General features: G+C 37.8%; 1 protein-coding gene across 28 annotated transcripts in view; it reads left to right on the forward strand.

The window, feature by feature from the left end:
* The window catches only part of NRXN3 (neurexin 3), a 961,434-nt gene that overhangs the window by 914,997 nt on the left and 19,952 nt on the right, over window positions 1-26,485 (forward strand). For 16 of the 28 annotated variants that reach the window (XR_005257043.1, XM_038137596.1, XM_038137609.1 and 13 more), the window contains one exon: window positions 8,332-8,416. Coding sequence is in view for 26 of the 28 variants with exons in the window: in XM_038137596.1 (XP_037993524.1) it covers window positions 8,332-8,416 (85 nt within the window). In the remaining 2 variants the exon portion in view is untranslated. The remainder of the gene's footprint in view (window positions 1-8,331; window positions 8,417-26,485) is intronic. The other 12 variants (XR_005257044.1, XM_038137600.1, XM_038137610.1 and 9 more) reach the window with 1 other exon arrangement.

A 26,485-nucleotide genomic window follows, 5' to 3' on the forward strand; every position in this document is an offset into this window, starting at 1 on the left:
GCATAGCTGTGGTTGTATAACAGAGGACTGATGTTTCAAGCAACACTTTCTTTCAATAAGAAATAAAAACATAATAGGGAAGGAGCACAGGCTCCTTCATCAAGTGACGAAAAGTATACTCAGTGTCAATATTCCTCCTGTGTGGTTCTTCCAAGAGGCTCTGTCTTCAGTGTATAGACACACAACTTTCATCTTCAAGGTACTTGTTTGGAAGAAGGAAAATTCACATGGAAAGGAGAAATTGGTTTATAAGAGGGGAGAAAGTGTCTTCTCTCACACCAAAGCTGTATCTTTTGTATTAAAACCACTAAATGGTATTTTACAGCCCAGTTTAAAGCTGTTGCAAATCTTGAAGGTTACATTGAATAGTCTGGAAAAGACTTGCCAGTTGATGCTTTCCTAGTTCAAGTCAAAAAGAGCCTGTTCTGTTAGGAAATGAAAGAAATAGAAAAGCAAGTGGCTTGTGGGCCTATGTAATCAATAAGCAGCCAATCTAGATTCATGGAAATGAAATTTTATTTATTTATTTATTTAGCTCCTAAATAGTATGTAATTTCTTCAGGCCAAGAAATAAATTGAAAGGATTTAGGAGGATTTGCTTATCAGCAGAACACCATGAAGAATTACATTCCCTATGCTTTTGGGAAGGTACATTGAAGTTGGGTTAAGCTGCTGTGGTTCAATACTTCTCTTTCCCCTGTCAGGGTGCCTTGAACAACAGATGAATTAATCCTCCCCACTTTCCTTTCTCCCCTCTTTGCCCTCCCCTCTCTTTCTCTCTCTGCTCACACTGCCTCACAATATCATCACCCTTCCCACTGCCAGCAGACAGAGACAAAAGGCAGAAACATGATTTTTCCCTGTTGACTTTCCCCAGCTCAGGCACAGAACAAAGTCTCTGAAATTTGGCATCAAACTTGGTCCAGAAGAGTCAGACTTTACAGTCTTAATGAACTATTGATTTTAGTGAGACAGGCTTTTGGCTTTCAAAGGAATAATTCAAGCTTTCAAAGCTCTTTTTAATCATGACTGCCCATGAATCTAGATTGACATACAGTTGGGAAGATTATCTTTTGCTTTCTCTTACTTAACTGCCTAGTTCCCTAATCTGTTGTCTGCCATAGTAGTGGACAAATGGCTGCTTTTGTTGAGGGATAGCTCTCTCATGATCCCAACCTAATGCTATAATTTGACAGCAAATCAGCTTTTATATCCAGCCAGGAACATGCAGCCAGAAGATACACTTTGCTGGGCTACTGTTGAAGGGTACATGCCTGCTGGTTACCCACCAGCCTCTTGGTAGGTAACACACCAGCCCCAGTGACAGAACCCAAGGGAATGGCCTCAAGTTGTGTCAGGTTGGCTATCAGAAAGAAGTTCTTTACCTAGAGGGTGGCTGGGCACTGGAAAGGGCTCCCCAGGGAAAGTGGTCACAGCATGAAGCCTGACAAAGTTCAAGAAACATTTGGACAATGGGCACAGGGTGTTATCCTTGGGGCTGTCCTGTGCAGGACCAGGAGTTGGACTTTGATGATCCTTGTGGGTTCCTTCCAACTCAGAATATTCTGTGATTGTGGCTCTGAGCACAGCAAACTGAAAGGCTGTGCTGGATAGCTTTGCTGCCTGCTTTGGAATGACAGAGAAATGTGTAATGTGTTTATATTGCATAGTGACAGAGAAGATGTAAATATGGACTTGATTTAGAGTGAATTAGATTGGACTGAAGATAGATGGAGCAAGCTCTTGCCCGTTAGGGCATATAGACTAATGGTATTCATACCTGGATGACTTAGGCAACTGCTTGACCTCAGTGCTAATGGTTTCTGTTATTTCTTTGAGATCTCTCCATAGTTGGTAAAGATCACTACTGAGATTTTTCTTAGTTAAAATAACACCTTTTTTTCTCTTAAATTTATCATTTTTTTAAGCACTCTAAATAGTTTATCATTCTTCCTGATGTCCTTTGTGACATGTAAAAATTTATCATACGTTAAGTCCTTATTAAATCGAGTTCTGATGTTTGGTTTTACTAAGCCTGTCTTGTTCATACATCTCTCCAGTTCTTTCCTCTTTTCAGTGGCTCTTCTCTGAATTGACTAAATTATTCCTAATCTTTTGGCATTGAATTGTCCAAAACTAAATGTAGTGAGCCATTCTCTCTTGCTGCAAGTTGTTGCAGTCTGGTTGAAATTAATGCCAATTTAAACAAACAGAGGATTTGGTCCTCTTGGTTTTTTATTCACACAAATTAGCTATATGAAGAAAAATTATTAGTTTCATGTTCTCTGGTGCATTGCCTCTGCAGAAGCAGACACAACCTCAGCATTATATGTGGAGGTGCAAAGGGCTTGCACATATTTGTGGCTGTGTCTGTCCCATGATAAGAAAATACATATTGTTCTATCCAGTAATGAAAAGATTTATACACTTTAGCAAAAGGCAGGAGACCCAAGACTCCTCTTAAAAGTTTATACAGTCCCAAATTGCAGCTTCTTTTGTAATACTTCATTATGATTTTTGCAACATTTCTAATATTTTCCCATTTGTACGCAGATTATTTCTATCTGTATGTAGTAGTTTGAGTTTGTCCAGACTGAGTCTCTCAGGTCTGCTACGCTGTAGTGACCTCCAGGGTATTTTGCAAATAAAGATTAATTAAAAAGTGAGAAACAAATGTAACATGTAGAAAGGACAGATGAAGGATTCTCATTTAATTGAATAGTGTGAACAGAATATGAAAAGTTCTTTAAAAAGCCCAGTTACCAAAGTACAAAAGGTGGAGGTATTCAAACTAGAAATGGCTCCTAATGAGACAGACACTTCATCTGCTATCTTTTTTTGGCTTGACAGCAAATGCCTTGAGCCTATTCTTTGCCAAGAAACATCTTGATTTCTAGAAGACTGGACAGCATCACTAACTTTTTGTTCTTCTAAAGGGAGCATTTATACTCTATGCTGTTAGGCATAGAAGAAAATATGTAGCCCACAGACCATAATAAATTTGAGATCTATCAAAAATACAGCAGCATGGAAGCAATGGAGGGAGTCAAGTGGTCGTATTTAGGAAGAAGTTTGTTGACTTTCATCTCTGTATATTTTAGGTGTAAAAGGCATATGCAGTGCCCGGGTTAATACAACTGTATTTTTCCACTCTTGGGAAGATATTTGAGCCTAGCATTTTGTGATGGTCATATTTCAAGAAATACAGTAAATTGTGGTTCCTCAGTGGCAAATAGATTTACACTTCTCTCACCACAAAGCATGAAGTGTTGCCTTTCAAATAATGGTGTTGAATTGGAAATAACATGTATAGAGTGCAGAAGAATTTCAAGAAAAAGGCAAGTGGGAAAATTGAATCCTACTTTACCAAGTGAAGCAACTGCCAAATGTGTAATTCTGCAGGAATTTGTCTAAGGGTTGAATTTATGGGTCCTTGTCTTTTGTCTCCTTCTAGAAGGGAGAACTCCATCATTCCTGGGTGTGTTTTTTATAATTTCATAAAGCTGTTCTGTGACAGAGCTTATTTTATCCAGCATGCTTAATCTTTCTTAAATAGTGGTGTACCCAAACAGCAAGGTGTCAAAAAAACTTTGCAACTGGGAAAAGGAAGATTCAGCACCTGCCATTTTGTGTAGAGCAAAGGAGCAAGGGTTATGGATTTGTATACATAAATTAGGACTTTGGGCAATTTAAATTTTGGACAGGAATAGAGTCATCTTGAGTAGGTCTTGCCCCACCATGCCAAATTTCCTTGCACTACATATCCCACACCAGTACATACAGTGTAATGAACAAAGATTGTAGAACTATCACCGTGTCAAGATTGAAGAGGCCCTTAGAGTGAATAATTAGGAGGAGGTGATTACAGAACTAATAATTCATGGAAAGGAATGGGGAGCCAATTCACTGAAATAGAAAGAATTTGAAGGTAAGTATGCCCATAAATCCTCTGGGGTGGACTCAGAGTTTAGCACTTTCTCCTACCCTGGTTTTATTCCAAAGCAATTTCATTAAACACTAGAGAGAGGGAGAGAAAAAATAATAATATAAATGCCATAAAAAATCTTTCAGAGGAAGGAATAAAAAGGGTTCCTGCCAGAGAGAAATTTTATTGAAAGTTATTATAATACCTATCTTTAGTTTTATGGCCTTTAATACAGGCCAAGTAATTTCAAAGCTGGGATTCTTTAGAAATGAAATACATATTTTAAAATAGTATAGTGTGACTTATTATTTTTAATATAGAATTTAGCTAATATAGGGAAGGGAAAAATATTTTCTCTCTCATGTTCTTTCGAATGAAAACACAAACATCATTTCCATCACAGCATATGGAGAAGTTTCATTACTATCCTTTTGCCTATACATAAGAATGTTTAGCATTTCCTGTCCCTAGATCACTGGGCAGACACTAAAGCATTAATCCACATACTTCCCTGGGGCCAGTGGGTGAGTATAATGAGAACCATTTCAAAAATGGGGAAAAGTGACCAGAAATGGGGTTATGTTTTTGCTTACTGCCTCACAGTGAGCTGTTTCTGATGTGAAGAAATTATCTTAGTGGATAGATTTCCAGGGTCTCTGCTCACTGGCCTCTCCTGTCTTGTGGAACCAGCAAGTTTAACAAACATCCAGTGAAAATTCTCAGCCCCAGGAGGGTCTTGAAAGGTACAAATTCCTGTTACAAGAAGTAATGGCCTTCTGGATGTTTCGTTGACCCTGTTCCTGTGGTCAGGAATTTGCTGTGCTTTCTCACTGAAATAGCTTTATTCCTTTGGGATGATTCAGATGTTGGTATCTGAGCGGAAGGTGTATGGAAAACCAATATGTGGTGGGACTAGAAAATCAGTTAGTGATAAATTGTGATGGAAAGTACTGAGATTAAAAATACAAGATAGGAAATGGCAAGACAGATTAGTGTACTTATCTTTTCTGTGGTTTCTAGAGATCTCGTTAATGACCTTGACTTAAATCTAACACCACTTCTGGAGGTTTTTTTTTCTTTTTCTAACCCTCCTTTTTATACACACAAAATCAACAGGATGGGATAAAGAGCAATCACCAAGCAAAAAAAAAAAAAAATAGAATATCAGGTGAAATAGTACGTAGTAGAGATGGGGAGGAAAGATGGAGATTAATTGATAAAATAATGTGTGGAACCAGTCATTGAAAAGTGCAAATAGAGGTGGAAGTTGACAGGGTTGGTGACTATTGCACATCACATATTTGCATTTTGTCTGAGTCTGGTTTACTGTGCCCTTTTCTGTTCAGAGCCAACACAAGCTGCAAGAGGATTTTATAGCAGGAAATCTAGTACATGTATCAGAGTGCAGCATAAATGTGTTGCCTGTACTGCCTTAAGCTGCTTATGAGATGGGAAATTGAACAAGAAGAGGAACAAGGGCCAGGCTTCATGACTTTTCAGGTTGTGGTACAGGGACTTCCCCAACTAGATATAGGGTAATTAATAGGTCTGGAAGGATGTTTTGACCCTCAGTTTGGCTGATCACTTCCAAAATGCTCTAAATTTTTATTATCTACCAGTGTCCTGTTGCAAGGAGGTGTCCAGTTTAAAAAAAAAAAAAAGACCTTGTTACCTTCCTGGTTTCATATGATGCCTCTAATATACCAGAGGAAAAAAATATTTATAAAGGAACTCCTTATTCTTTACCAATACTAAATCACATTGTCAGTTCAATTGGATTTGATTCCACATTAATGTTGCACGAAGCCTTGAGATCTGAGCAAGTAAGTAGATAATCAAATAGGTATAGCAGCTGATAAGTGACAACAACACATTGTTATAATTTTTATGTTTGTATCCTACTGGAGAAAATCATCACTGTTTTTCTCTGAGAAGTGTGAATTGTCAGATATTCAACTGAGACCAAAATCCACATGATCTAAATTTAACCTGGAAATCAAAACCAATTGCCAGGGTTTTAGCACTGTCTGAGCAAGGTCTTCTGGTAGTGATGGATTGTTTATTCTTTATTCACAGTGCCATCCTTACCCTTAGACAACTACAGTATAAATCTCCAGTTTGACTAACTACAATTTCCCTGCTTAAAAAATTTCTAGCAGTATAGCCTTGTTTACTAAATAGTGCTAAATTACTTTACATTGGTGCAATTAAAAACTAATATCTTTTTACCCAGGGACAGCTGTATTTCAGTGTTGGAGGATGTGATTACTGTATAAGTTATAATGTTTCTGGGGATAAATAATACTTTCTAAAATATATGTAACAGGACCAGGAGAATTGAAAAAAGTAAATTTCTATTTTGTTCATTCCTCCTTTCTTCTCCCCTTACTGAGCAGACAAAATTTTAAAGCCAGTTTGTCTTAAGAGAAGTCAGCAGGATTTCAGCAGAATTCTTCCACTTTCTATAACTGAAAGAAGATCTTAAAAAAATGACCTTGACATGTAAGGCAGGAACATATTACCTTCAGTTCCTTTTAATCTTGACTCCCCGTGGAAGCAAGATTGTAGAAGTATTTAATGAAAGTATTTAAGCATGAAACTACTGCAAGCATTCCACAAAACATTGCCAAATGACCACTGCTGGGTATGACTGAGTAACGCATAAAATACTTCATGACTGGCTTTTTTACAGATACTCTATTTTTATAATTTTTACTTGCAACTGACCTATCCTGTTTTTCTTTCTTGGCTCAATCTAAGCCACTGAAATCAAGACTGAAGGATCATTAGGTTCAATCTGATCTTTCTGACTGATTTCTTGGTTCTCTTTTTCTCCCCTTAGCTCAAATACAAACAGAGATGGGGAGGGTAAGGAACTTCTGGCGTGGGTCAGAGGTATTTCATAGTGCTGGGAGCACAGGAGGCTAAAGAAACAGCAGAGTCCTCAGAACTCTTTGGTAAAGGGAAGAAGGAACATGTTGGAGGCAGTTATAGCAGATATAAGAATGTAAAGGAGACCTTATTTAAAGCTGGAGAATCTTTATCAGGAGTAAGGATTTGAAAGTCTTGTTGAGATGCGAGATTCCCAGAAATATTCACCTAGAATACTGAAGTGCAGCTGTTCTGCTCCTGAGTTCAACAACACTTCCTGCCTGGTGAGGAGCATTTCAGTTGTTTTGTTTCAGGAGTCATCCCAGTGATCATACTGCTCAGCAGAATAGGCAGCTCTCTGCAAGGAAGGGCTGTTAAGGGAGACAGTTTCATCAGAAGCCGTGGTTGAGCCAATGCTGCTGAGCTGGGGTAATTTTGTATTGTGCGCAGGAACATTACAACCTGTGTCCAGAGGCTGCCACAGGCTCTCCCTAATGGTCTGCATTACTAATTCAACTAATTGCAGCAATTAGAGGCAGGAGATGCTGCTGGGAAGAGACACCAGTACACGTCTCTCTAACATGCTGCAGTACATGCTGCTCATTAATTAGAGCAGTACACACACAGAAAGAAAAAAATATAAAAAATGAAAATGAAAAAAGAAGAAGAAAATATCACCAGCTGGAAATGCAAAGGAATGTGATGAAACCTGTAATGGTTGTGAATGGTTACAGTTTGGTTTAACCCTTTCAGAATCAGACTTTACATCCAGTCAACCCAGTTGCATCCACATCCCGGTTCACTTGCTAAGCGAGGAGGTGAGGTTGCATGTTGGTCATACCTGACACATGCAGCAGTTCTTCATCATGCAACAACTGAGTTGCAGAGATATTTACTATCTGCGTCAACATCATATTCCCATTCCAAGAGGTGCATTAACAGAACAGGAATTGTGTCTGCCTCAGAGTGGTACATCAGGCACAGCAAAGAGTACTGCTAGCTGAGTGATGTGTCTTATCTGAGTCTATCTTGTATATTTTTCTTTGCAGAAAGCATGTTCAGTCTGAGCACGCCTCACATGGTAAATCTCTCAGGAAGTGCCTTCTGGCTGGCCCTACATGATACTGGTATTTATGGAGGAGCCCAGCCTCCTCCCGGCAGACTCATCTGCAGTGGCTGTTGGAGGGCAGTTTGCCAGCCAAGCAGGCTTTGGAGCCCACTGTACTTCCTTCAACAGCACCAGTGATTCACTTGCTGCCCTAAACAGCCCAGTAGGTGCACAGCACCTGTGCACACCTGAAATATTCAACAGCACAGGATAGACACTGTTACTCTGACAGGAGACTCCAACTCAGTGGAGGGCACATTTACACAGGCATATACACAGTGCTTGGTACAACTGAAATATTTTAAAAGTTACATTTGTGAAACTTTTTATTTTTTTTTACTTGGATATTTAGCTGCCTCTGTAATAGCTTCTTGACTTGCAAATATCTTATTTTTGTTTTCTTTTGTTCCTTTGCTTCACATGCCAGACAACAGATGACATCGTTTCATCAGCTGAATGTTCCAGTGATGATGAAGATTTCATTGACTGTGAGCCCAGTACAGGTAAGTCAGGTCAGTCGTGTTTTGCTTGCTTTCTGATTTCATTTGCAAAAAACAATGCATACATATATTTTATATGTGTGTGAATGTATACATATATAATTATATATGTATATATGTGTGTGTATATGTGTATATATATGCACTCGTGTATATATACACTGTATATAAAATAAGAAACTATACAGCCAAGCATCAGATCCCATGGACTTGGCAAGATCAAAACTCCGATATGTAGTCACTATTTGCTTTATATAAAGTTGTTCGCATGGAAAGGCAAACTTTCTGAAAGTGATTCCAGCTAATAGTTCACATATTTCTAGATGTTACTTTACTAACACAGTAGGAAAAAAAATCAATATGGAGTGTGACAAATAATGAAGATTTATGAAGTGGAGAGGGTGAACATTTGAAAAGAGAAGAGAAAAGTGAAATAAAAATAAGTTATTAGCGATGTTTAATCTTTCTTAATTACTCTGAAGATGGATGTTAAGGGATACATTTGTCCATGGGATTTTGAGTACAGTTAACATGGTAATGTGTTTATACTAATTTTGTTTCCTGTGACCCCCAAAAAATTGGGGAGCACCAAAACATAGTTTTAACATAACAAAATTAGTAGTAATTCTTGCCTTGTTATCTGCAGTGATGCTTCAAAATGTATCCATTAAAGAGTCAGAAGGACTGGCCATGTGGAACTGACTCAACTTCTCCCTTTCAGATACATTTTGATAAATTGATGGCTTTTCTTTCTGGTGAGATATATTATGTGGTATCCAGCAGGCAACTGCAGTCTACTTTATTTTCTACAGGCTTTTTCAAGTCTTCTTTTTTGAGGCTTGCCATGAGTTAAGCATTTCTATAATAGAGAACAGACATCATCGAATTTCTGTGTACATTTAAAAGAAAAAGAGGAATTTTGGTTAGAATTTTTGTCTTTAAAAGTGAAACATATAAATAGTTTTAGGGGGTTCTTTCATTTGGCTTTGTTTTGTTTGTTTTTGCTTTCTTTTATTTGGGATGATGGGGTTTTTTTCTTACAAAAAAATACTAAGAAAGTATAAATGTTTTGTTTCTAATTTCTTGAAGCCATTTGATTAATACAATAAAAACATTAAAATTCACCCAAGGCTAGTGCTTTCACATTTCTTTTCAATTTGTCATGGTGTACCTGCATTTTTAGTAGAACTTGGTCTTGCTGTAACCTGAGATTGGCATTGCATTGTAGCTGGGAACTTCCACCCATACTCTTGACTTCCCTGTGATGGCAGTGAAGTCAGTGACACAGACTGCTGGTAACAGGTAGCTCAGCCTACTTCCCATCTCTTTTTTCACAGATTTCTATTAATTTTTCTACTCCCCACCTGGAGGAAAAGCAGTCAAAATATAACTAGATTGTAAAGTAAAAAAGTAAATAATGGGGGTTTAAATGGAGAGTTTAAATAAAGATAGTCATGAAATGCCAGCACAGTGATTGTAATGAAAGTGAAGCATGAGATTAATAGGACCATGGACACAAGGACAAAGTTATTGCAACTGATATGCAAATAAATGAAGTCACTTCATTAAAGCTTCACTAACAAGTGAAGACTTCTTTTTTTGAATTTATATTCTGATTGCCATGTATTTTAATTAAAGGACAAAAGGATGTCTTTATCAGACTCCTCCTCTTGTAAATTTTTGTTTAAAAAATCACAATAACTTCAGCAGCTAGAAATTGTTACAGCAATATTTTCAGCTTGTGCTGCCAGTGGAAAAAATCAAAGTTTGAGTAGAAATTTGGTAAAACAGCATGTTTAGCATGAAATTTCAGAGTGCTGTACAGCAACATTTCCAGACTAAAAATACCACCTTCCTGACACAGTTAGAAATCTAATGCTACAAACAGGTACAAACTGGATTTGTAAAAATTACTTGCTTTTGAAAATCCTGCTAAGCATTACAGTTGGCAGATAGAAGTGCCTACAGACGCTTGAATATCTGCTGTGCAAAATAATGTGATTCTCTGAAAATCTGCTGAAGGTTCTCTCCTAAACTACTCAACATTCTTGTAAATTTCCTCACTATCTCTCATTGCACCCTACTCCTCTTCCATAGGAAGGTGGACCACATAAGCCACTGAAATCTGATTCTTTTCTAAGGAATTACTATGACATTGAGAATAAAAGTTAGCATGATTATATGTAAAAATAAGTCTCCCAGATGGTCTTTGCTGATGAAATCTGCACTTCCAGATTTTGAGTTCTTCTGGTCTCAGAGGTGCTGGTGTACAGAATTGCCAGAAGGAGGAGGAATAGGCAGGTCCTTTTGGCATAAACTTAACTCATTCCATCATAATAAGAAGGAAAAGTAGCAGATTTATGAGGCTTCTCATTTTCTTTGTCTATCTTATTGTCTGCATTCTCAATGCATAGCGTCTGCCATACAGGCAGTATCAAAGCACTCACTCAGCCCATTCTGCTCTGGAGCACTGAAGCAATCTGAGCCAGCTTATCAAAATCCATAGTGCTGGCTTGGCTGAGCAGATATGTTTGCCTTTACACTTCACCAGCCAAGTCAGAATTCTGGACACATGCCAAGATCTGGTATTTAAATATGTACATTGTGGAGAGAAAAGATCCAGATTATCTTGCTTGTATTTTCTAGTGTGCGGCTTCAGATTTTTTTTAAAACTTATTGTTGGGTTTTTTTTTTTTAATTGGGCTCATTTGAAATTGCTTCATCCTGTTCTGTTGACAGGTCGCTGCCTTCTGCCTTGCCTGATCCCTTTTACAGCAGACTGAAAATTAAATGACCTAACCCAGCACAGTCTTCTTTTTGTTGCTCTGATAATGTGTAGCTTTTAAAGCTCTTGAGTTTCTGCCAAATTTGGCCTTCCATCACCCTCAGTGCCATGGTCTAGTAATGTAAAGGTTACTGAACTCACTGCTGCAGCTGTGAGATATGATACACATCGCTATGAACCTGCTGTGCAATAGCCAAGACAAGGGCAGCAGAGAATTTTTCCCTGCAGATCAGAAGTTTTCAAATTTCCTATGGGTCAGAATCAAATCCCAGTATCTATATTACTTTAGTCTTGGTCCTTGGAATCAGAGGCTGTACTCTACACAGAGTCCTTTTGAAGCCTTTGTTTTTGGTGTACTCAGAGGCTGAAAATCATGTCCTCTTTGAGACTAAATACCATGTGAGGACCCTTTGGCAGGGTCTTATTGCCACTTGACTCTGATTGACAGTTGAATCTAAGACCTGAATCTCATGTGCAAATGATCTATGTCTGAACACTTGCCTTTCTTTCAAAAAAGACAGTGTGAAGGTGATTCCCTAACTCTGCTCTCTTCAGGATTTTCCAGGCTGGCTTGAAACACCCACTGTAGCAGGCTGGCTAAGACTTTGTGCCCCCCTTCCAAAAGTGATTTCTTTTGGAATTTTGGTAGAAAAACTTCATTTAAAAAACAGGAGCTGTCACTGGACTTGTTCTGAGGTAGCTTTCAGACACCACCTGTAGACACCTATGTATACATAAGGAATTCTCTTAAGTGACGGCAGGGACAGCTGTGGATCCAAATTCCCCCTTGTATTGTAGGTAATGCTAAAGAAATCATTGCATGTTCAGGGACAGAAATTGCCCCCTATTCATTTTGTTGCAGATGAGCCTAGATACCCTTAGATCTCTAGATCTCCCAGAAGACTTAATTTAAATGATACAGGGGGAAAAAACCTGTTTATCTGCCCTGAAGAAGCATTTACTTAACAGTCAAGAGAAGATCCTCTTTTGTCTCTATGAAAATGTTGCTTGTCCAGTACATGGCCAAAAAACTTCTTTTTTTTCTGTGCCAAAACAGATGCTTTTCTCTGGTATGAGTACAGGACTGTCTTCTGGCTTGCTCCAAGGAGATCTGAGGCTCAAATATTCAAATTCCTCAAAACTCAAGCCAAGGTTCTGAGTCTGTGATTCTGAGCACAGCTCTGTGGTGGTTTTTTTGGTCACTCATCTGCTCTCAGAGAATGTAAGATTTGTAAGGAAAAGACCTTTTCTAACAAGGAATGACTAGGAAGCACTGTGAAGAAAGAAAGCATTAATCTCTTTTCAATGAAATGAGGAGCACCCTTACAATCTGATCTTACTGAGACTTCAAAGCCTTGAGGAAGATAATTACGCTTTCCTGACAGCTGTTGCTGTCTCCTCATACCACTGCCCTCATTCCTGTGAAGGATTCCATTAGTGGAGCTCTGGCACCAGGCTGGCTGGATGCTGGTGGCCAGCAGCCTTGGGATCATAGCCCAAGCTGCTCCTTAGACTACTCAAAACAGTGAGACTCAAACACTCACCAATTAGCCTGAAGCCCAGAATACAGCCTCTTGAAATAGTCTGTAGGGCTTAAACCTTGTTCCCAGGCTCCTTCCTATCAGCCCATCAATTTCCAATGGGATTTTTTTTCCCCAGGGAAATGTACTCTGTGTTTCCCAAAAGGCTTCATGTATGTTAAGGCTGTCATTGTCTAATCAGACTGGTAATCCTTTCTGATAGGGGACTGGACACAGCAGCAGATATGCCAAAATCTACAGTTCTTTGCATTGGAAGTTTTGTGCACTTATACACAGGAGGGACATATCCAACAGATATGCCCTCTGTATCTATAATTTACTGGCCTGTAGCCATCCACCTGCAGCCTGCCTGGGTCAGAGATTTATTTGCAGAAAACAAGCATTATCTGTCCTCCAAAACAAAAACCAGTATGTTGGAAGTGAAGACTTCACTGAAGAAACCAAAAGAAGTGTTGATTTGGCTGTTGTCCTCCATAACTGCATCCACCTTCCAGAAGCACCTAGGGAATTTTCATTGTTCTCCTAACAGGAACACCCCCCACAATCTAGTGCTCAGTTACCCCCAGTCTTTCCCTCTGACAAGCAGGAATGCTTCCCCATTTCTCATGTTCTGAGTAAGAAATGGCCTTTAAAGTTGTGTGCATGCCTCTGAGTACTCAGAGAAATAGATTTCCCATCTCATAAGCTGAATACCATATGGAGCTAAAGGACAGGGGTTCATCCACAATATTTCCCAGGGTGTAATAGCATCACTTGTTTGGTGGAATTTCCTAGCTACAATCTTACAGCCAAAACAAAATCAAAGGAGCAAGTTTTACAATCATGCAGATGACTTACAGGAAGTTTTGTTTTCTTTTTTAGTTTTGTGTTTGTTTTTTTTTACATTAGGAATACTGAGATTGGTTTTCAGCATATTGGTCTTTCTGTCTATGTAAGATCCAAAGGCCCCACCCATGAGGATATTTTATCTATATATGCACTATATATACAGCGTGCATATATATCTATATACTAAAGTAATAAATGACCAATATCAGCAGTAGCCCCTATCATCCAATCACATGTTTACACAGAAATTCATGCCTTCATCTAACCCTGGCATCCGCTGGTGTGGACAGATGCATGATATTGTTATTTCTTGGTGAAGAAAGCACGTTAATTTCTTTTTTGTTAGATTTTTTCCTTCTTCCTTTTATTTATTTCTTTGATTTTAATTGATAATTTCATCTACCAATTAGCCTTGGGGTAGGGTGGGGCAGGGAGAACAAAAAATTATACAGGTATATCGATCGATATATACACACATACTCCGTGTATATATAGATAGATATATACATTGTATATATTTGAAGAACATTTTCTGTCGTTTCACCTCATCTTGTGCCGCATGAATTTTTGGTGATTGATATTTTAGTTTCTTTTATATTTCTTTCCTTTTTGGTTTATTTTTTTTGGCTCGTAATCGTGCCATACTGCTATTTTTTAATTTTTAAAATCATCGCTGTACTTCTCAATTTATATTTTTGGAGTTCTTCCAACAAAATAATGGTTTCATCATCTCAAAAATGAGATATAGATCTGCAAACCAATAAAGGCAACAAAATCTTTTCTTGCCATCCTCAAGAAATTCACATTTTTGGACCTCCCAAGAAAGTTGTGTGTAAAAGAATGAAGAGTATTACCCTTCCTTTATTTTTATTTTCCTACTTATTTTAAATTTCTGTAAAGTCTCTACCCTGTTTTTCCCCTTTTCCTTTTTTTTTCAATTGAGTTCAGACGGAAAAACACCCAGAAGGAAAAAACCCTCCCCTTTACCCTGCATATTCCCAGCAAAAACTCTTCCAATGTAAAGAGCCCTAGAAACTGCAGATGGCATAAAAAGAATTTTATTGCAATGCAGAGTGTCTGTTGTATCTTTTATTTCTGGGTCAGTGCAAGATCATTTTTCTGGCATGCTGTAGTTTAGCTGATGTAACTAACCATGGCCTTCATTAACCGGTGCATGGGCTGTGATGACACCATCGTATGTTCCATCAGAGCTACGCATTCAGGCTAACCGAGCAAGTCTGTAGTGTATGATTTGGGGGATATTGTTTTAATTTTATTTTTTAGTTATATTATAATTTATTCTTTTTGGAGGAGTTATGCCAACCCTTGGCTGCTTCTTGCAGCCTTGGAGTTATAGATCTACTTTTTTTAGTGGGGTTTCTTTGCTTTTTTTTTATTTCTCAGTAGTGATTTTGCGTCTTGTTTGTGTCCATCTGTCTTGTCACTGTGTCTTGGAGTCCATTGGTCCAGTGTTGTTATGTGATTCTGTTCTCTGTTTGTAAGCTGGTGTTTAGCTCCTCGGCACTCTGTCATCCCTCATCCCCTTCCCTTCCCCTCTTCCCTTCCTCACCTACCTGAGGGAGGTCCACAAAGAGGCACCAAGCTTTGAATGATGTTCTTTCTGAGTGTCTCCCGAAGGCTTCAGGATGGATGTTTCAAGATGTCCGTGGAGCTTCATAAGACTAAGTTTGCAGCTGTTCTCTTTTCAATAGTTTTCAAACTCTGTTATCATTTCACTCCTAGAAGTGGTTTGCTGGCATAATGCTAAAGTGACTTCTTATAGAGCTTCTTAAGGGATTTGTGCCTACATGCTGATGTGTTGGAATCACAATTCCTGCTATCTGTACTTTAGGCACCAGACAATGGGATGTACCTAGGACTTTTTATAAAAGGCAGTCTTGGAAAAGGAATATCACTGTGCACGTGCAGATGAAAGGACATCTTTGTGAATATATTTTAAAAATCCACTGTTCATAGTTTGTTTGTAGTTAGCAGATGAAAGTCTAGGATGTACCTAGGATTTCTAAGAGTATCGTGTCTTCATTCTGTGGGGGTCAGTCTTCTGTCTGTCAGTGTGTGATCTCTGCCTCTTACTAATGCTGGTGAAAACTGGCTTGCTGATGTTTACTTGTATAACTTGAACACAATTCTGGAATCGCATCTGGGGTGTCTTCTGCCATATGCGTCATAAATGTGCAATAATGCGTAAAGCAGAGGAAAACAAGCTGAGTTTTCAAGCGTCTGCTTAGACTAGAAATACTGTTTAGAAAAAATATAGTTTGGCTTGACCAGTGGTTCATTTCCTGGTACCTTAATTCAGTTCTTTGTGACTGTACTAGCCACATTAATGGCACAGGAAGCTTCAGTGCATTAGGATACATCAGCTGGCATCAGTGGATCAGCTCAAGTTAGTGGAGAAAAAGGCAGGCAGTTTTCATGCAGATAATGTTCACATCATCACAAAAAGCATACTTACACATACCTTAGGCCTAGCTAAAATTCCAGCTTTTTTGTATGAATTAGTTTGTTCTGAAGAGAAGACTTTGAAATATGTGAACTTTTCTCACAGAACCATGATATAATACTTTTTTAGGCTAAGAGCTACTGAAAGAGGGAAGGGAGGGGATATGTTCAGGCTTCCAACATGGAATTATTTAGTTATTTCATTTAACTTACCCTAGATATGTTTTCTGTACTTTCAGAGAGATAAAAAGATCACTTTCTTTCACCAGTCGGAACCAATGATTTATGTTCAGTTTAGTTTTCTTAATTCTTACGTAATCTGAGAAAGTTACTGAGTGTAATTACTACAACAGAAAATGAATCAATATTTTAAGCCGGCTTGGTTTAGATTTTAGATTTCACGTGTTTTTCATATCCAGCATTCCTACTGAATCTAAAGCTTTTTCTTGGCAATTGCTTAAGTAAAGCAACTGCTTATAAAATTACATTGTAATCAAGAAGCTTGTAGTTTTGTGTAATACTGCCCTCTGGCAGAGAGACCAGGACAGTCCTGTAACGATGCAAACAGCAAAAGAAGCCAATTTTGCAGAACAAGTGGCAGGTTATTGGAGCAGAACAATTGAAGTTTTAGCCCCCTGCATCATGAAGTTCAGGATAACCTTCAGGCTGGAGTAATGTGACGATCAAGTGTCCGGGCATCAGGACAGTAACCTCCAGGCTGTGATAAAGCTTCTGTGTTCTACTGAATGGTGACTTCTGTTTGCCTTATGTAGCCTCTGCTATGCCTGTGACCAGCCTTCTGCAGGGGCAAGGGGCTCACTCAAGCTCAGGAGATGCTGTGAGAGATCCCACTGTACTCTGTTTTATCCCAGTAAGGTTATATATGGTTATCTGGTACTAGAAATAGTTAGTTCTTATTTTTGTTTTCTGTCTCAGGGCAGGCTGCTGGCTTCAGGTTTTGTGACATTTGTCACTGAGCAAGGGGAAGAGCTGAGAATTCAGTTGTTTAAGCCAAGAATAAAAATCCTGAACTATGGTGTGACATTGCCTGTTCTGCTGTTGATTCCTTCTGTGACTGCGTGTGTATATTGTTCATTTGCCTACCTGCAAGGCAGGATAAATGAAATACTTCTAGCTAAATGAGGTAAAGATGAATGGAGAGGAGATTTAATTACTATTTTAATGGACTTCAATATCCAGGTGCAAATTGCTGTTCAACACCCCAAAATGGTTCTGTACTGCTACCTACCAAAAATGTGCAAATAAACTGTGACATTGTTAACGTTTTAGCACTATATGCTATCTTCACTTGCTGTGAGAATATTATCACATATTTTTATAAAGTAAGTACAATCCCTAATCTGCTAATGCAGAGAGAATAAAATGAGGGATACAAAAGTCAAGTATTTTAATCTCAGGGATCATTGGTGTGACATTATTTTCATTAAACATCATTTTTCCCTCTAGATGAACACATGCATTGGAATGAACCATGCTCAGGCAAGGTAAATTAATGTCAGGTGTGGACAGCAATATAGAGATCTTAAATACCAGCACTTCCATTGCTTGGACTTGCATGCTCATAGAATTTTGCTTTGAAAATGAAACAGTTTCTCCAGCCTGACTTAGCTAGTGTAAATTTCCCTGGTTTTGCATTTAAGATCAGGAAAGATCAGAATCAGCTCCAGAGTCTGGCTACCTTGCCCTTGCAGCCTTCCAGTCTTTTTTTAAAGCGTGTTCTCTAAACTCAAAGCCATGTGCACTGTCACATTCTGGCAATCCCTCTAGTGCTCTGCCTATGTTATCAAGCTGACACATGTCTAAAATACTAAGATATGATATTTTCAACCTGCTGCGACTTGCTTTTTGTCCCTGTTAGCTTTGATTTTCAGCTTCATAAAATATATGGTAAAGCAAATAAAAATAGCCAATGACACATTCAGTGGAAGGGAAGAGCTAGCACATGACTCAGAAACAGATTTTGCATCAAAAGCAAATGTTTGTTTATTAAAACCTTAAATGTCTATAGCAACTGATTAGTTACCTTTAAACAAGAAGAAAGGATCTGACTTCTGAAAGATAATAATGTCTGTTAGAGAGAAATCAAGTTGAGTGTTTACAGATACTAGGGACAGAGATAGACTTTTGCTTCTAAAGGTTGTTCTTATAAATTTCTTTTGGACATCATGCCTAGACCTAAGGATGCCTTATGTACTAGAAGTTCAAAGTTACTGATGTTCACATGAACTATAACACCTAGTATAATACGTCAGTAGAGCAGGAAACCTGTTCTATTTTCTACCCAAGTAGATCATGAGAAACCAAGCTTTAAATTACATCAAAGGGGTTATTACTTTGTCTTCATTCTGCCTCTCTGTTTCAGTTCCAATTTTTTATTTTCAAGTTGTAGAAATTAGTGCTTTCTCCCTAGTGTACGAAGGGTGGATCCTAGTTCCTAGGGGACATCAAGTGTAGTATTTCTTTAATACTACTCAGCTTAAATGCTCTGTGAGGAGCAGAAGACAAAGCCCATACCAGTTTGGAAATGAGATATAGAACCAAAAAACAACAACAACAAAAAAATTAGACTGACTTGATTTGAAATCTCAGATGTCTACTAATTTGAGAACCCATTTGATCTTTGCACTAACAAATACATTATTAAAACCTTGCAAAAGACCCACCACCAAGGACCTTCTTTTTTTACTTCTCCTAAGACTCATAAAAACTAAAGTTCTTTGGTCCAATGAAGTGGTGTTATAAGCATCATCAGCTCCTCTTTCTACATTCAAGAGCAACTACAACTATTTTACAAACAAAGTTGCAAAATCTCAAAATTATCTCCTTTTAGAGCATCAAGAAAATGTCCCAAATTTTGTCTCCACTGGTTTCATTCCACCTCAGTCTCAGAACAATAAATGTGAGAGGAATTCAAAAAGGGGGAAAGGTTGTTCTGTCTTTGAGGGACAGCAGAAATGCAAAGCAATTTTAGCAATTTTGAGGTGTTTGGTTTTTTTTTTTTTCATATATGTCCATAATTCAGGATTTTTCCCTAATACTGCAACCAGTGTGACTGATTTTAGATACTAGTTTTAGCAAAAGTAGTCCTGTAAATGGTTCCGGTTATTTTCTAATTTATCAAAATTTTATTCTCTTCTTCTGACCTCTCTCCATTCAGTAACAAGTTTACTGTGGAGGGCCTGGAGATCTGTATTTCCTCTAGAATCCATGGTTCTCCTGTATGCTAATTTTTTCAGTGCTAAGACAGGGATGATAAATATACTGCAAAACGTGCACACACACTCACTCTCTCTCTGTACATGCGTGTATATTTATACATTTGTTAATGCCATGTTTATGTTCTGGCTAAAAGAAGCATTTTAGGGAACTGAAATAGTAGAATAAACTTGTTTAGGAGCTTTATAAGCAAATGTGGAACAAATAGATTGAATCTTGCCTTATCCTCTTTCTCATGTGCCTGTTATGTTCTGTTAGTTCAGGTCTTTGGCATTTGTATAACTCAGAAAGCTGCTAGTACATTCCATCATTTTGGGGGAGGTGTTTTGTGAGTGAGGGCATGTGTGACTCAGGTTTGAGATTCGGGAACAGTCAGAAACAGAGGATCCCTGTCACGCCTCTGAACTCACAGCAGGGAGGTGTCTTTGGTGAGGTTCTGAATCATTTACCTCTGCCAGGCTTCTGGGGACTCTCATAAACCTGTGGAGAGGATTAAAAAGGTTTGACAGCTGGAGAGAAAGTCAGTGAAGTGGGAGTAGGTATGTATCTGAAATAAAATAGAGTGCTCTTTTGTTCAGTAAACTGGCCAAACCACCCGATCTGCCCTCATTCCCATAGTTGATGGGTGGCATTCCCTGGAACATTGTGGATCATATGCAGTCCACTGATGGAAGGCCCCCATTTGGCACTGGGGCTGTTCTTATACAGATCAGAGGTTTTGCCACCAAGCAGCCAAAAATCTTTTCTGCCCCTTCCGTGTGGGGGTGCAAACCTGGCCTCAGCAAAGCACCTTCTGCTCTTGCAAATGGCCAGTTGTTTGGGTCTTTAACCTTTAACATTTCAGTCTCTCACACCCTTTACTTCACATGCTTAAGCATGCCAAATAAGCCCCAAAGAAATTCAGAGACTGAAAATTAGTTGAATATATTGATGCCATAGCTTTTTTTAGTAAAAAATGAAGATTTGGTGCTGTCAAAATACCATAGGGATTCATTCCATCTAGTCTCTTCTGAGCTGTCTATGTCATATCCAAAATAAGAAAAGGGTCCTTGACCCCTAAAATGCTGGGTTTGATTTTTTTTTTTTTTCATTTTGAAATTGGTGCTTTAAAAAAAGTGAAAGTTGCATTCTAACAAAATCTCTAATTATGAAACAAAGTGAACTCAAGTTTTGAAGTATTTTATGGGAACTTCTTTTGTCCCCCCACTTCATTTGTCTCCTTTTTTTGATTTCTGAAAATATGACTACTAAACTTCACCTGTAAATAACTTTGGAGCTTCTTGTAGTTCTTTTCAGTTTTTCAATTTCTTTTCTCCCCCATTAGGTTCCCCAGAACATTAAACCATACTTTCCTGCATAGGAAACATCTGTCACTAGCTCTGTAGGAATTACGTTAGAAGACTAAGCCCTTTGATTACATTTATCAAAGGAGTTGAGCCAGTATATTTCAAAATTTTCAGCTGTTTTGTTCACAGCTTTTCATTGTATTTTGAATAGCAATGGTAAAGTCCACGCCTGAAGCTGAGTGATCTTCCCCACATATGCTGTTTTCCAAATCCATCACTTTTCCCTTGGAAAGAAAAAGCAAACAAAAATGATTTTGAGAGACAGGAAAAAAGTCTCCTTCACTGAGATGATATTTTTAGAAACAGATGGCAAAACAAACTGCAGATGTTGTGCCTGCAGCACCTCTATTCTAATAACGGGATTGTTCGAAGATGAAAGCAACCATTTGTGTGTCTAACTCACTCTGTTAGTAATTCTTCCTCCATGCAAGAAGAGTGGGGAATCCTGGTACAGTAGTTTTTCCCCTATCTTGCCTCCTCTATAAAGGATTTACACAGTTCTCTGCTGAAGAGTGAGTGTTCTGGTAGTGCTGTCTACAGCAAACACAAAGACCTGATAGTATAGGAAAAATGAATCTCAATCATCTATATGTCATTTGCTATTGAACCAGTAGATTTTTTGTTCTCCTGGTGACTTTTTTTTCTTTGCTTCTCAGATGACCTTTCCTTCCTGATGACAAGCTGCAAGTTTTCTGTTGGCCTGTCTTGTAGGTGGCAAGTGTCCAAACACAAGCTGCCAATTCAGATTGTTTAAGAAACTCTTAAAACTTGCCAGGCTTAGCATGCCTCATGTAAGAACACTATATTCACATAAAATATTTAAGGTATCCTGAGGAACTGGAACAGTTTTGTTTCTTTTTCACAACCAAATTTGCTTACATTTCATTAAAGCTAATTAATTAGAAGTCTAAGCAGCAAGTCAGGTCAAACCCATTTGGACTACTGTAGTAGGAGACATTTTGTGAAGGCCCAGATTTTTTTATGATCTTCAGAATATCAGTTGCTATTGATACCTGTGGCTTTTGCCTTAAAATCCCTATACAAGCAATATTGTTTATTGTATTTTATTGACATTTAATCTCAGAAGCCAGCTGCACATCCAAGATGCTTATTTTTAAATGAATTTTAGTAGTTATATCCTTGGGATATATCCTTGGCTGCTAATGTGAGTGTCCAATAGCCCCAACAACATTTTATAGCTATATTGCTATATTTTTTCTAGCAGCTAAGGGGAGCTTTGTGGATATTAGAGCAGTTCAGCATTTGCTTCTAGGATCTAAATTTTAGATTTATACACTGACAAGAGACAGTTAATCCTTTTGTAGACCGAGCCCTTAAGGTTTAGCTGAATGACAGAACTTGAAATAAGACCTTGGAGTCTTCTTCTTTCAGTTTCCAGCCTTAGTTAATCTCTCATCTACTTTTAAACAAAAGTTGTATTTTGATACTTCAGATTTCTTAAATCTTCAGACAGATACACACACCAGGAGGTCATTTTACTGGGGATCTAGCCATGTTAGAGCAATGATAGCTTTTACTCTGTGTGTCATGTTACATCAATTTTCTAATTCAAGGGAGATTTCAGCAAGGACAAACCAAGATGATGAAGTGAAGGCAAAGATTTTAGACATCAACTTGGAGCAATGATTGTTGTTCTTGTTGAACAGCAGTTCTTTATCGGTTTTCTCTTTTGCATTGTCTTGTGCTGTTCTATTGTGGTAATGAAATGCATAGAACTGTACACATAATTTCAGGGGTAGTGCTGACAAAGCCAAGTGGAGAGGCGCTGTTATCTCTCTGCTCCATTACAGTGACGCCTCTGCTTGTACAGCGCCAGAGTTAGGAATGTAGCTGGGAAGCTTAATAGGCATAGGGAACTGGTGCAGAGGAAGGAGATTCTTTGCGAGAAAGGATTAAGGGATGGCAAATGCAGTTTCCTTTTATAAAATCCAATAAATTTGAGCTTTAGATCTCTGACTGGAGCACTGGGAAAGGTGCTGGAAACAGAAAGCAAAGAAAAAAAAAATATGGGTTACATATAGTAAATAGATATGAAAATCTGTAAGTATTGTTCAGTTACATAATATTATTACAGATTTCAGATAGTTCTAGCAAATATCTTAGATGTGAAAACAGAGTGCTAGCAATATCCTGTCCCCAGGAGATAAACTGCATGTCATATTTTAGGTTTCTCTGATTCCACTGTAAGAAACGATGCACGTGCTGTACCTCTCATTTACTGCTAATGGAAGTTAGCAATTATGCATTATCAGTGTAAAACTGCTGCAGGTGAGTAGCAAATCATGCTCTAAGTTGCAAAAGTAGGATTGTTTGCCAGAACTGAACATTAGATCAGAAAGAGTGGATTAGGTAATTCATAGCATATTACAAAAAAAAAAAAAAAACAAAAACAAAAACAAAAAAAAAAAAAAACAAAAAAAAAAAAAAAAAAAAAAAAAAAAACAAAAAAAACCCAATTGTATGTAAAAGGAATTCCTGGGAGACTACATTTGGTAAAAGGCTTAAATTATCAAAAGCATAACTTTTCTGCTGCATTCCTCACTTGTTTTATCACTCTCTTCCAAAGCTTTTGTCCACAGCATTTGTGAACGGGATATTGATTTTTCTTTTAGGGAAGGAAAGAGTCAGCACTTGGATGTCTAAAGCAGTTTGGAATTTGGATGCAAATTAAATACTTTCATAGTAAAAAAAAAAAAAATTAAAAAAATTGTGTAGATTCCTGTATATATGCTTATGCATGCATATTTGCTAATTACATTAACCACATGGCTGGAAAAACTGGCAGCCTGATGAGATGTTGAGTGACTTGGGATTAATGAAAGTAGAAAGTATTTAGCAGTTTATAGTATTAGGGCTTTTGTACAGTTATATGTGGAAAAAATCACTATATAGAGTTAGCTAGACCCTAAATCACAGACTGGAAAAAAATCCAGATGATTTAACAGAGAGGAGAGACTTTAGCTGGAGCATTTCAAAGCTCAGCTGTCAAATACAACAGCTTGTTTTCATAAGGTGCGTATCATCTACATTTTTTACTGTATTTCATTACAATGCTCTACTTTATTCTACACTGTTTGAATACATAAGAACGCCTGTTGGTTTTCTGAGATCAGGCAGCTTCTGACTTTCACTTACTTTTCTGAGCCCAGCTGGTGCATCTGTATTCTGCACATTAATATTCTTGAAGGGAGCAGGGATAAACCTTCCCTTTGCTTTTTTCTGTCTTTAAAGTAAGCCATTGCTACTTCCATTTTTATTTCTGCACTTGATAGTGTTATGGATCTTCTTGATCTTATCTAACAGAGCACCCAGCCCTATATGCCAGGGAAGGTGTTTGACCAGAAATGCACTGTTACTGCTTCAGTGGCATTGTTTATCTCACATTTGACTCTGCAGAACTGTGTTCTGCAGGTATTAAAAAGAAGCTTTTCAAACCTTTAGTAAGAGTGATGAATGCTATTGTCTGCTTTTCATAAATATAATAATCAGAGACCTTTAAAGGATACTTCCTGAGGTGTCTCACTAACAAGCTTTAGTTGAGAGAAACATGGAGCAATGCTGGGAGAAAATTATTTGTATGCCATGCAAAAGTTGCAGAGGTGGAAGGAGGATTAACTACTGCTGAGTTTAAAAGAAGAATTGCATTAATAAAGGAGAGGAAATGTTTCTAAATATTTTTTTTCATTATAAAAATCCATATTTGTTTAAGCAAAAGGAATATTTTCACACGTAGCTATACCTGAATGCCATAGATGAGAAAACAGAAAGTGTTTCCTCCTATTCACTGATCTGTGTGTTTGGTTTCAGAGACCAGTCTGCTGACTTTTAAGGTTTCATATCCTGATGGTCCCTGTAAATTCCATGCAGTGCTGGTGTTAGGGAATGGGTTCCAATCTGTCCCTCACTTTTCCTGTGGAATCATTTACCCATGTTCAATTTTAAAGTTCAGTCAGTCATATTTCTGTAGGATCACCGAAGGCAATAGGGTAGCTACGAGATTGCCAAGTACATACCTTAACCTATAGTCTTTCCTGTTGAGTGCAATGATAGGAGACCTGAACTCATCTCTCAGATCCCTAACTTGGGTTGGCAGCAAGTTGGAATGAAGAATATCTTTAGAGTTGGAAGTAGATATTTATCAGGTTTGAAAAACATCCAATGAGACATTATAAGCAGGAGACACCATGGTAGAGTTTTGAAGTGGAAAATATTTTTTTTAAGAGAAAGGTGAAGCTGAGGAAAGAGCAGAAGTGTTTTTTCCACTTGACTCCATGTTATGCCTCCCTACCTATGAAGGCAGAGCTGTCATCTTATCTCAAAGCTTATTGCTCCTGTGCTGAATTCTGCTCTTTGTAGTTGCATGTTTGAATTGCCACTTGCTTCCCTTTCTCAGTATTTTTCAACTGAGGTTACCCCTACTAAATTACCAGACAATGAAATAAGAAATAGTAAGGAATTGTGATGGAGATGTAAGACAGCAATAGCAACTTATAATTTGGCTTCTGGCATGCTTCCATTTTGATGAATAATTCAATGCCTTGGAAGGTTGGGAAAAGAAGCCACTTTGCATTAAACGCTTAAATTTACCATGAAAGTCTAGCAAGAATTGTTTAGGTACTGGAAAAAAACAGGCAAATCTGCCAGTTCTTGTTCAGTAAAATGTTGGTCCGTGTGTCTGTTCTCATTTAATGTCCTTTGCAGAAGGCAAGCACAAGGCTCAAGTGTCAATAATGAGCCTTTTGAAGGTGAAACATTTCTTCTAACTTCAAAACAGTACTGTTCATAAATACCCTAATAAGGCTGTAAATCACAAGGCAATAAGGTTAAAATTTGAACACCTTTTTGTTTAATTCACAAAGTTCAAAGCTGCAGGTTTGCCAATAGCAGAATTTCTCAAATAAAGTGTTTGTTGTATTAACATAATGTTTCCAGTTCTATCTCTTTTTTGATTGTGCTTAAGACCATCAATTAGACTAAGAATATGAATAGAAATAATGAATTCATCAGAAAAATAATTCTGCATGAGAAAATTGTGTGGCTCATACAGATAAAGGAAATTAGAGTCTATGAGAAAGTAATAGACTTTCCTATTAAAATCTAACCATACAATGTCTTACTTCACAGTGGAGGAAAGTCTAATATGATAAGATGTTTTTAGCTCCTTTTAATTAACTTTCCATCCTATTAGGCTTGATCGGCAGTTAACTTTCATTTCCCAGGTATTCATGATTTTTATGCTCCTGAGAATTACTAAACCATGAAGCTCAGACATGGTTAATATCTAGGCAGTAATTTTACAGTTGATTTTCTAACAATGACCCTGAAATTTAAATGTAAATACTGCAGGTAATACAGTAAGGAATAATATGGAAAACATATTCAAATATATGACTATATATCCCTTTAAATAGTGAATCCACAGCAACCTGACCTGCCCTGGTCTATGAATATTAACTGTTGGTTTAAAAAAATAAAAAAGTACACAGCATACTCCCAGATACCCCCCATTCCTCTTCTCCATCCATTTTGAAAGGTAGTGCTTCAACTTCTCTAACAAAGAAAACAAACTTCTGGGATAGTGGGATATACATTATCTTATCACGGTGTGAAGATTAGGGAGAAAGAATGCCAAGGCCTCCCAGCTTACAAATGAGGTAAGCAGAATTAATCAATAGCAAAAAGCAGTCATCCTGAATTTTTAAAAAGTCTGTGTGGACCTGAAGAATTCTGGTGTCCATCTTTATTCGTGGACATATTGGCTTTACTTGTGATTCTGAAATAGATACAATTCTTGTAGTATAGATTCACAGAATTGTTTGGGTTGGGAAGGACCTCAAATATCTAGTTCCAATCTCTTCAC

The sequence above is a fragment of the Motacilla alba genome, chromosome 5 (genome assembly GCF_015832195.1).
Source record: "Motacilla alba alba isolate MOTALB_02 chromosome 5, Motacilla_alba_V1.0_pri, whole genome shotgun sequence".
Classification (NCBI taxonomy): Eukaryota; Metazoa; Chordata; class Aves; order Passeriformes; family Motacillidae; genus Motacilla; species Motacilla alba.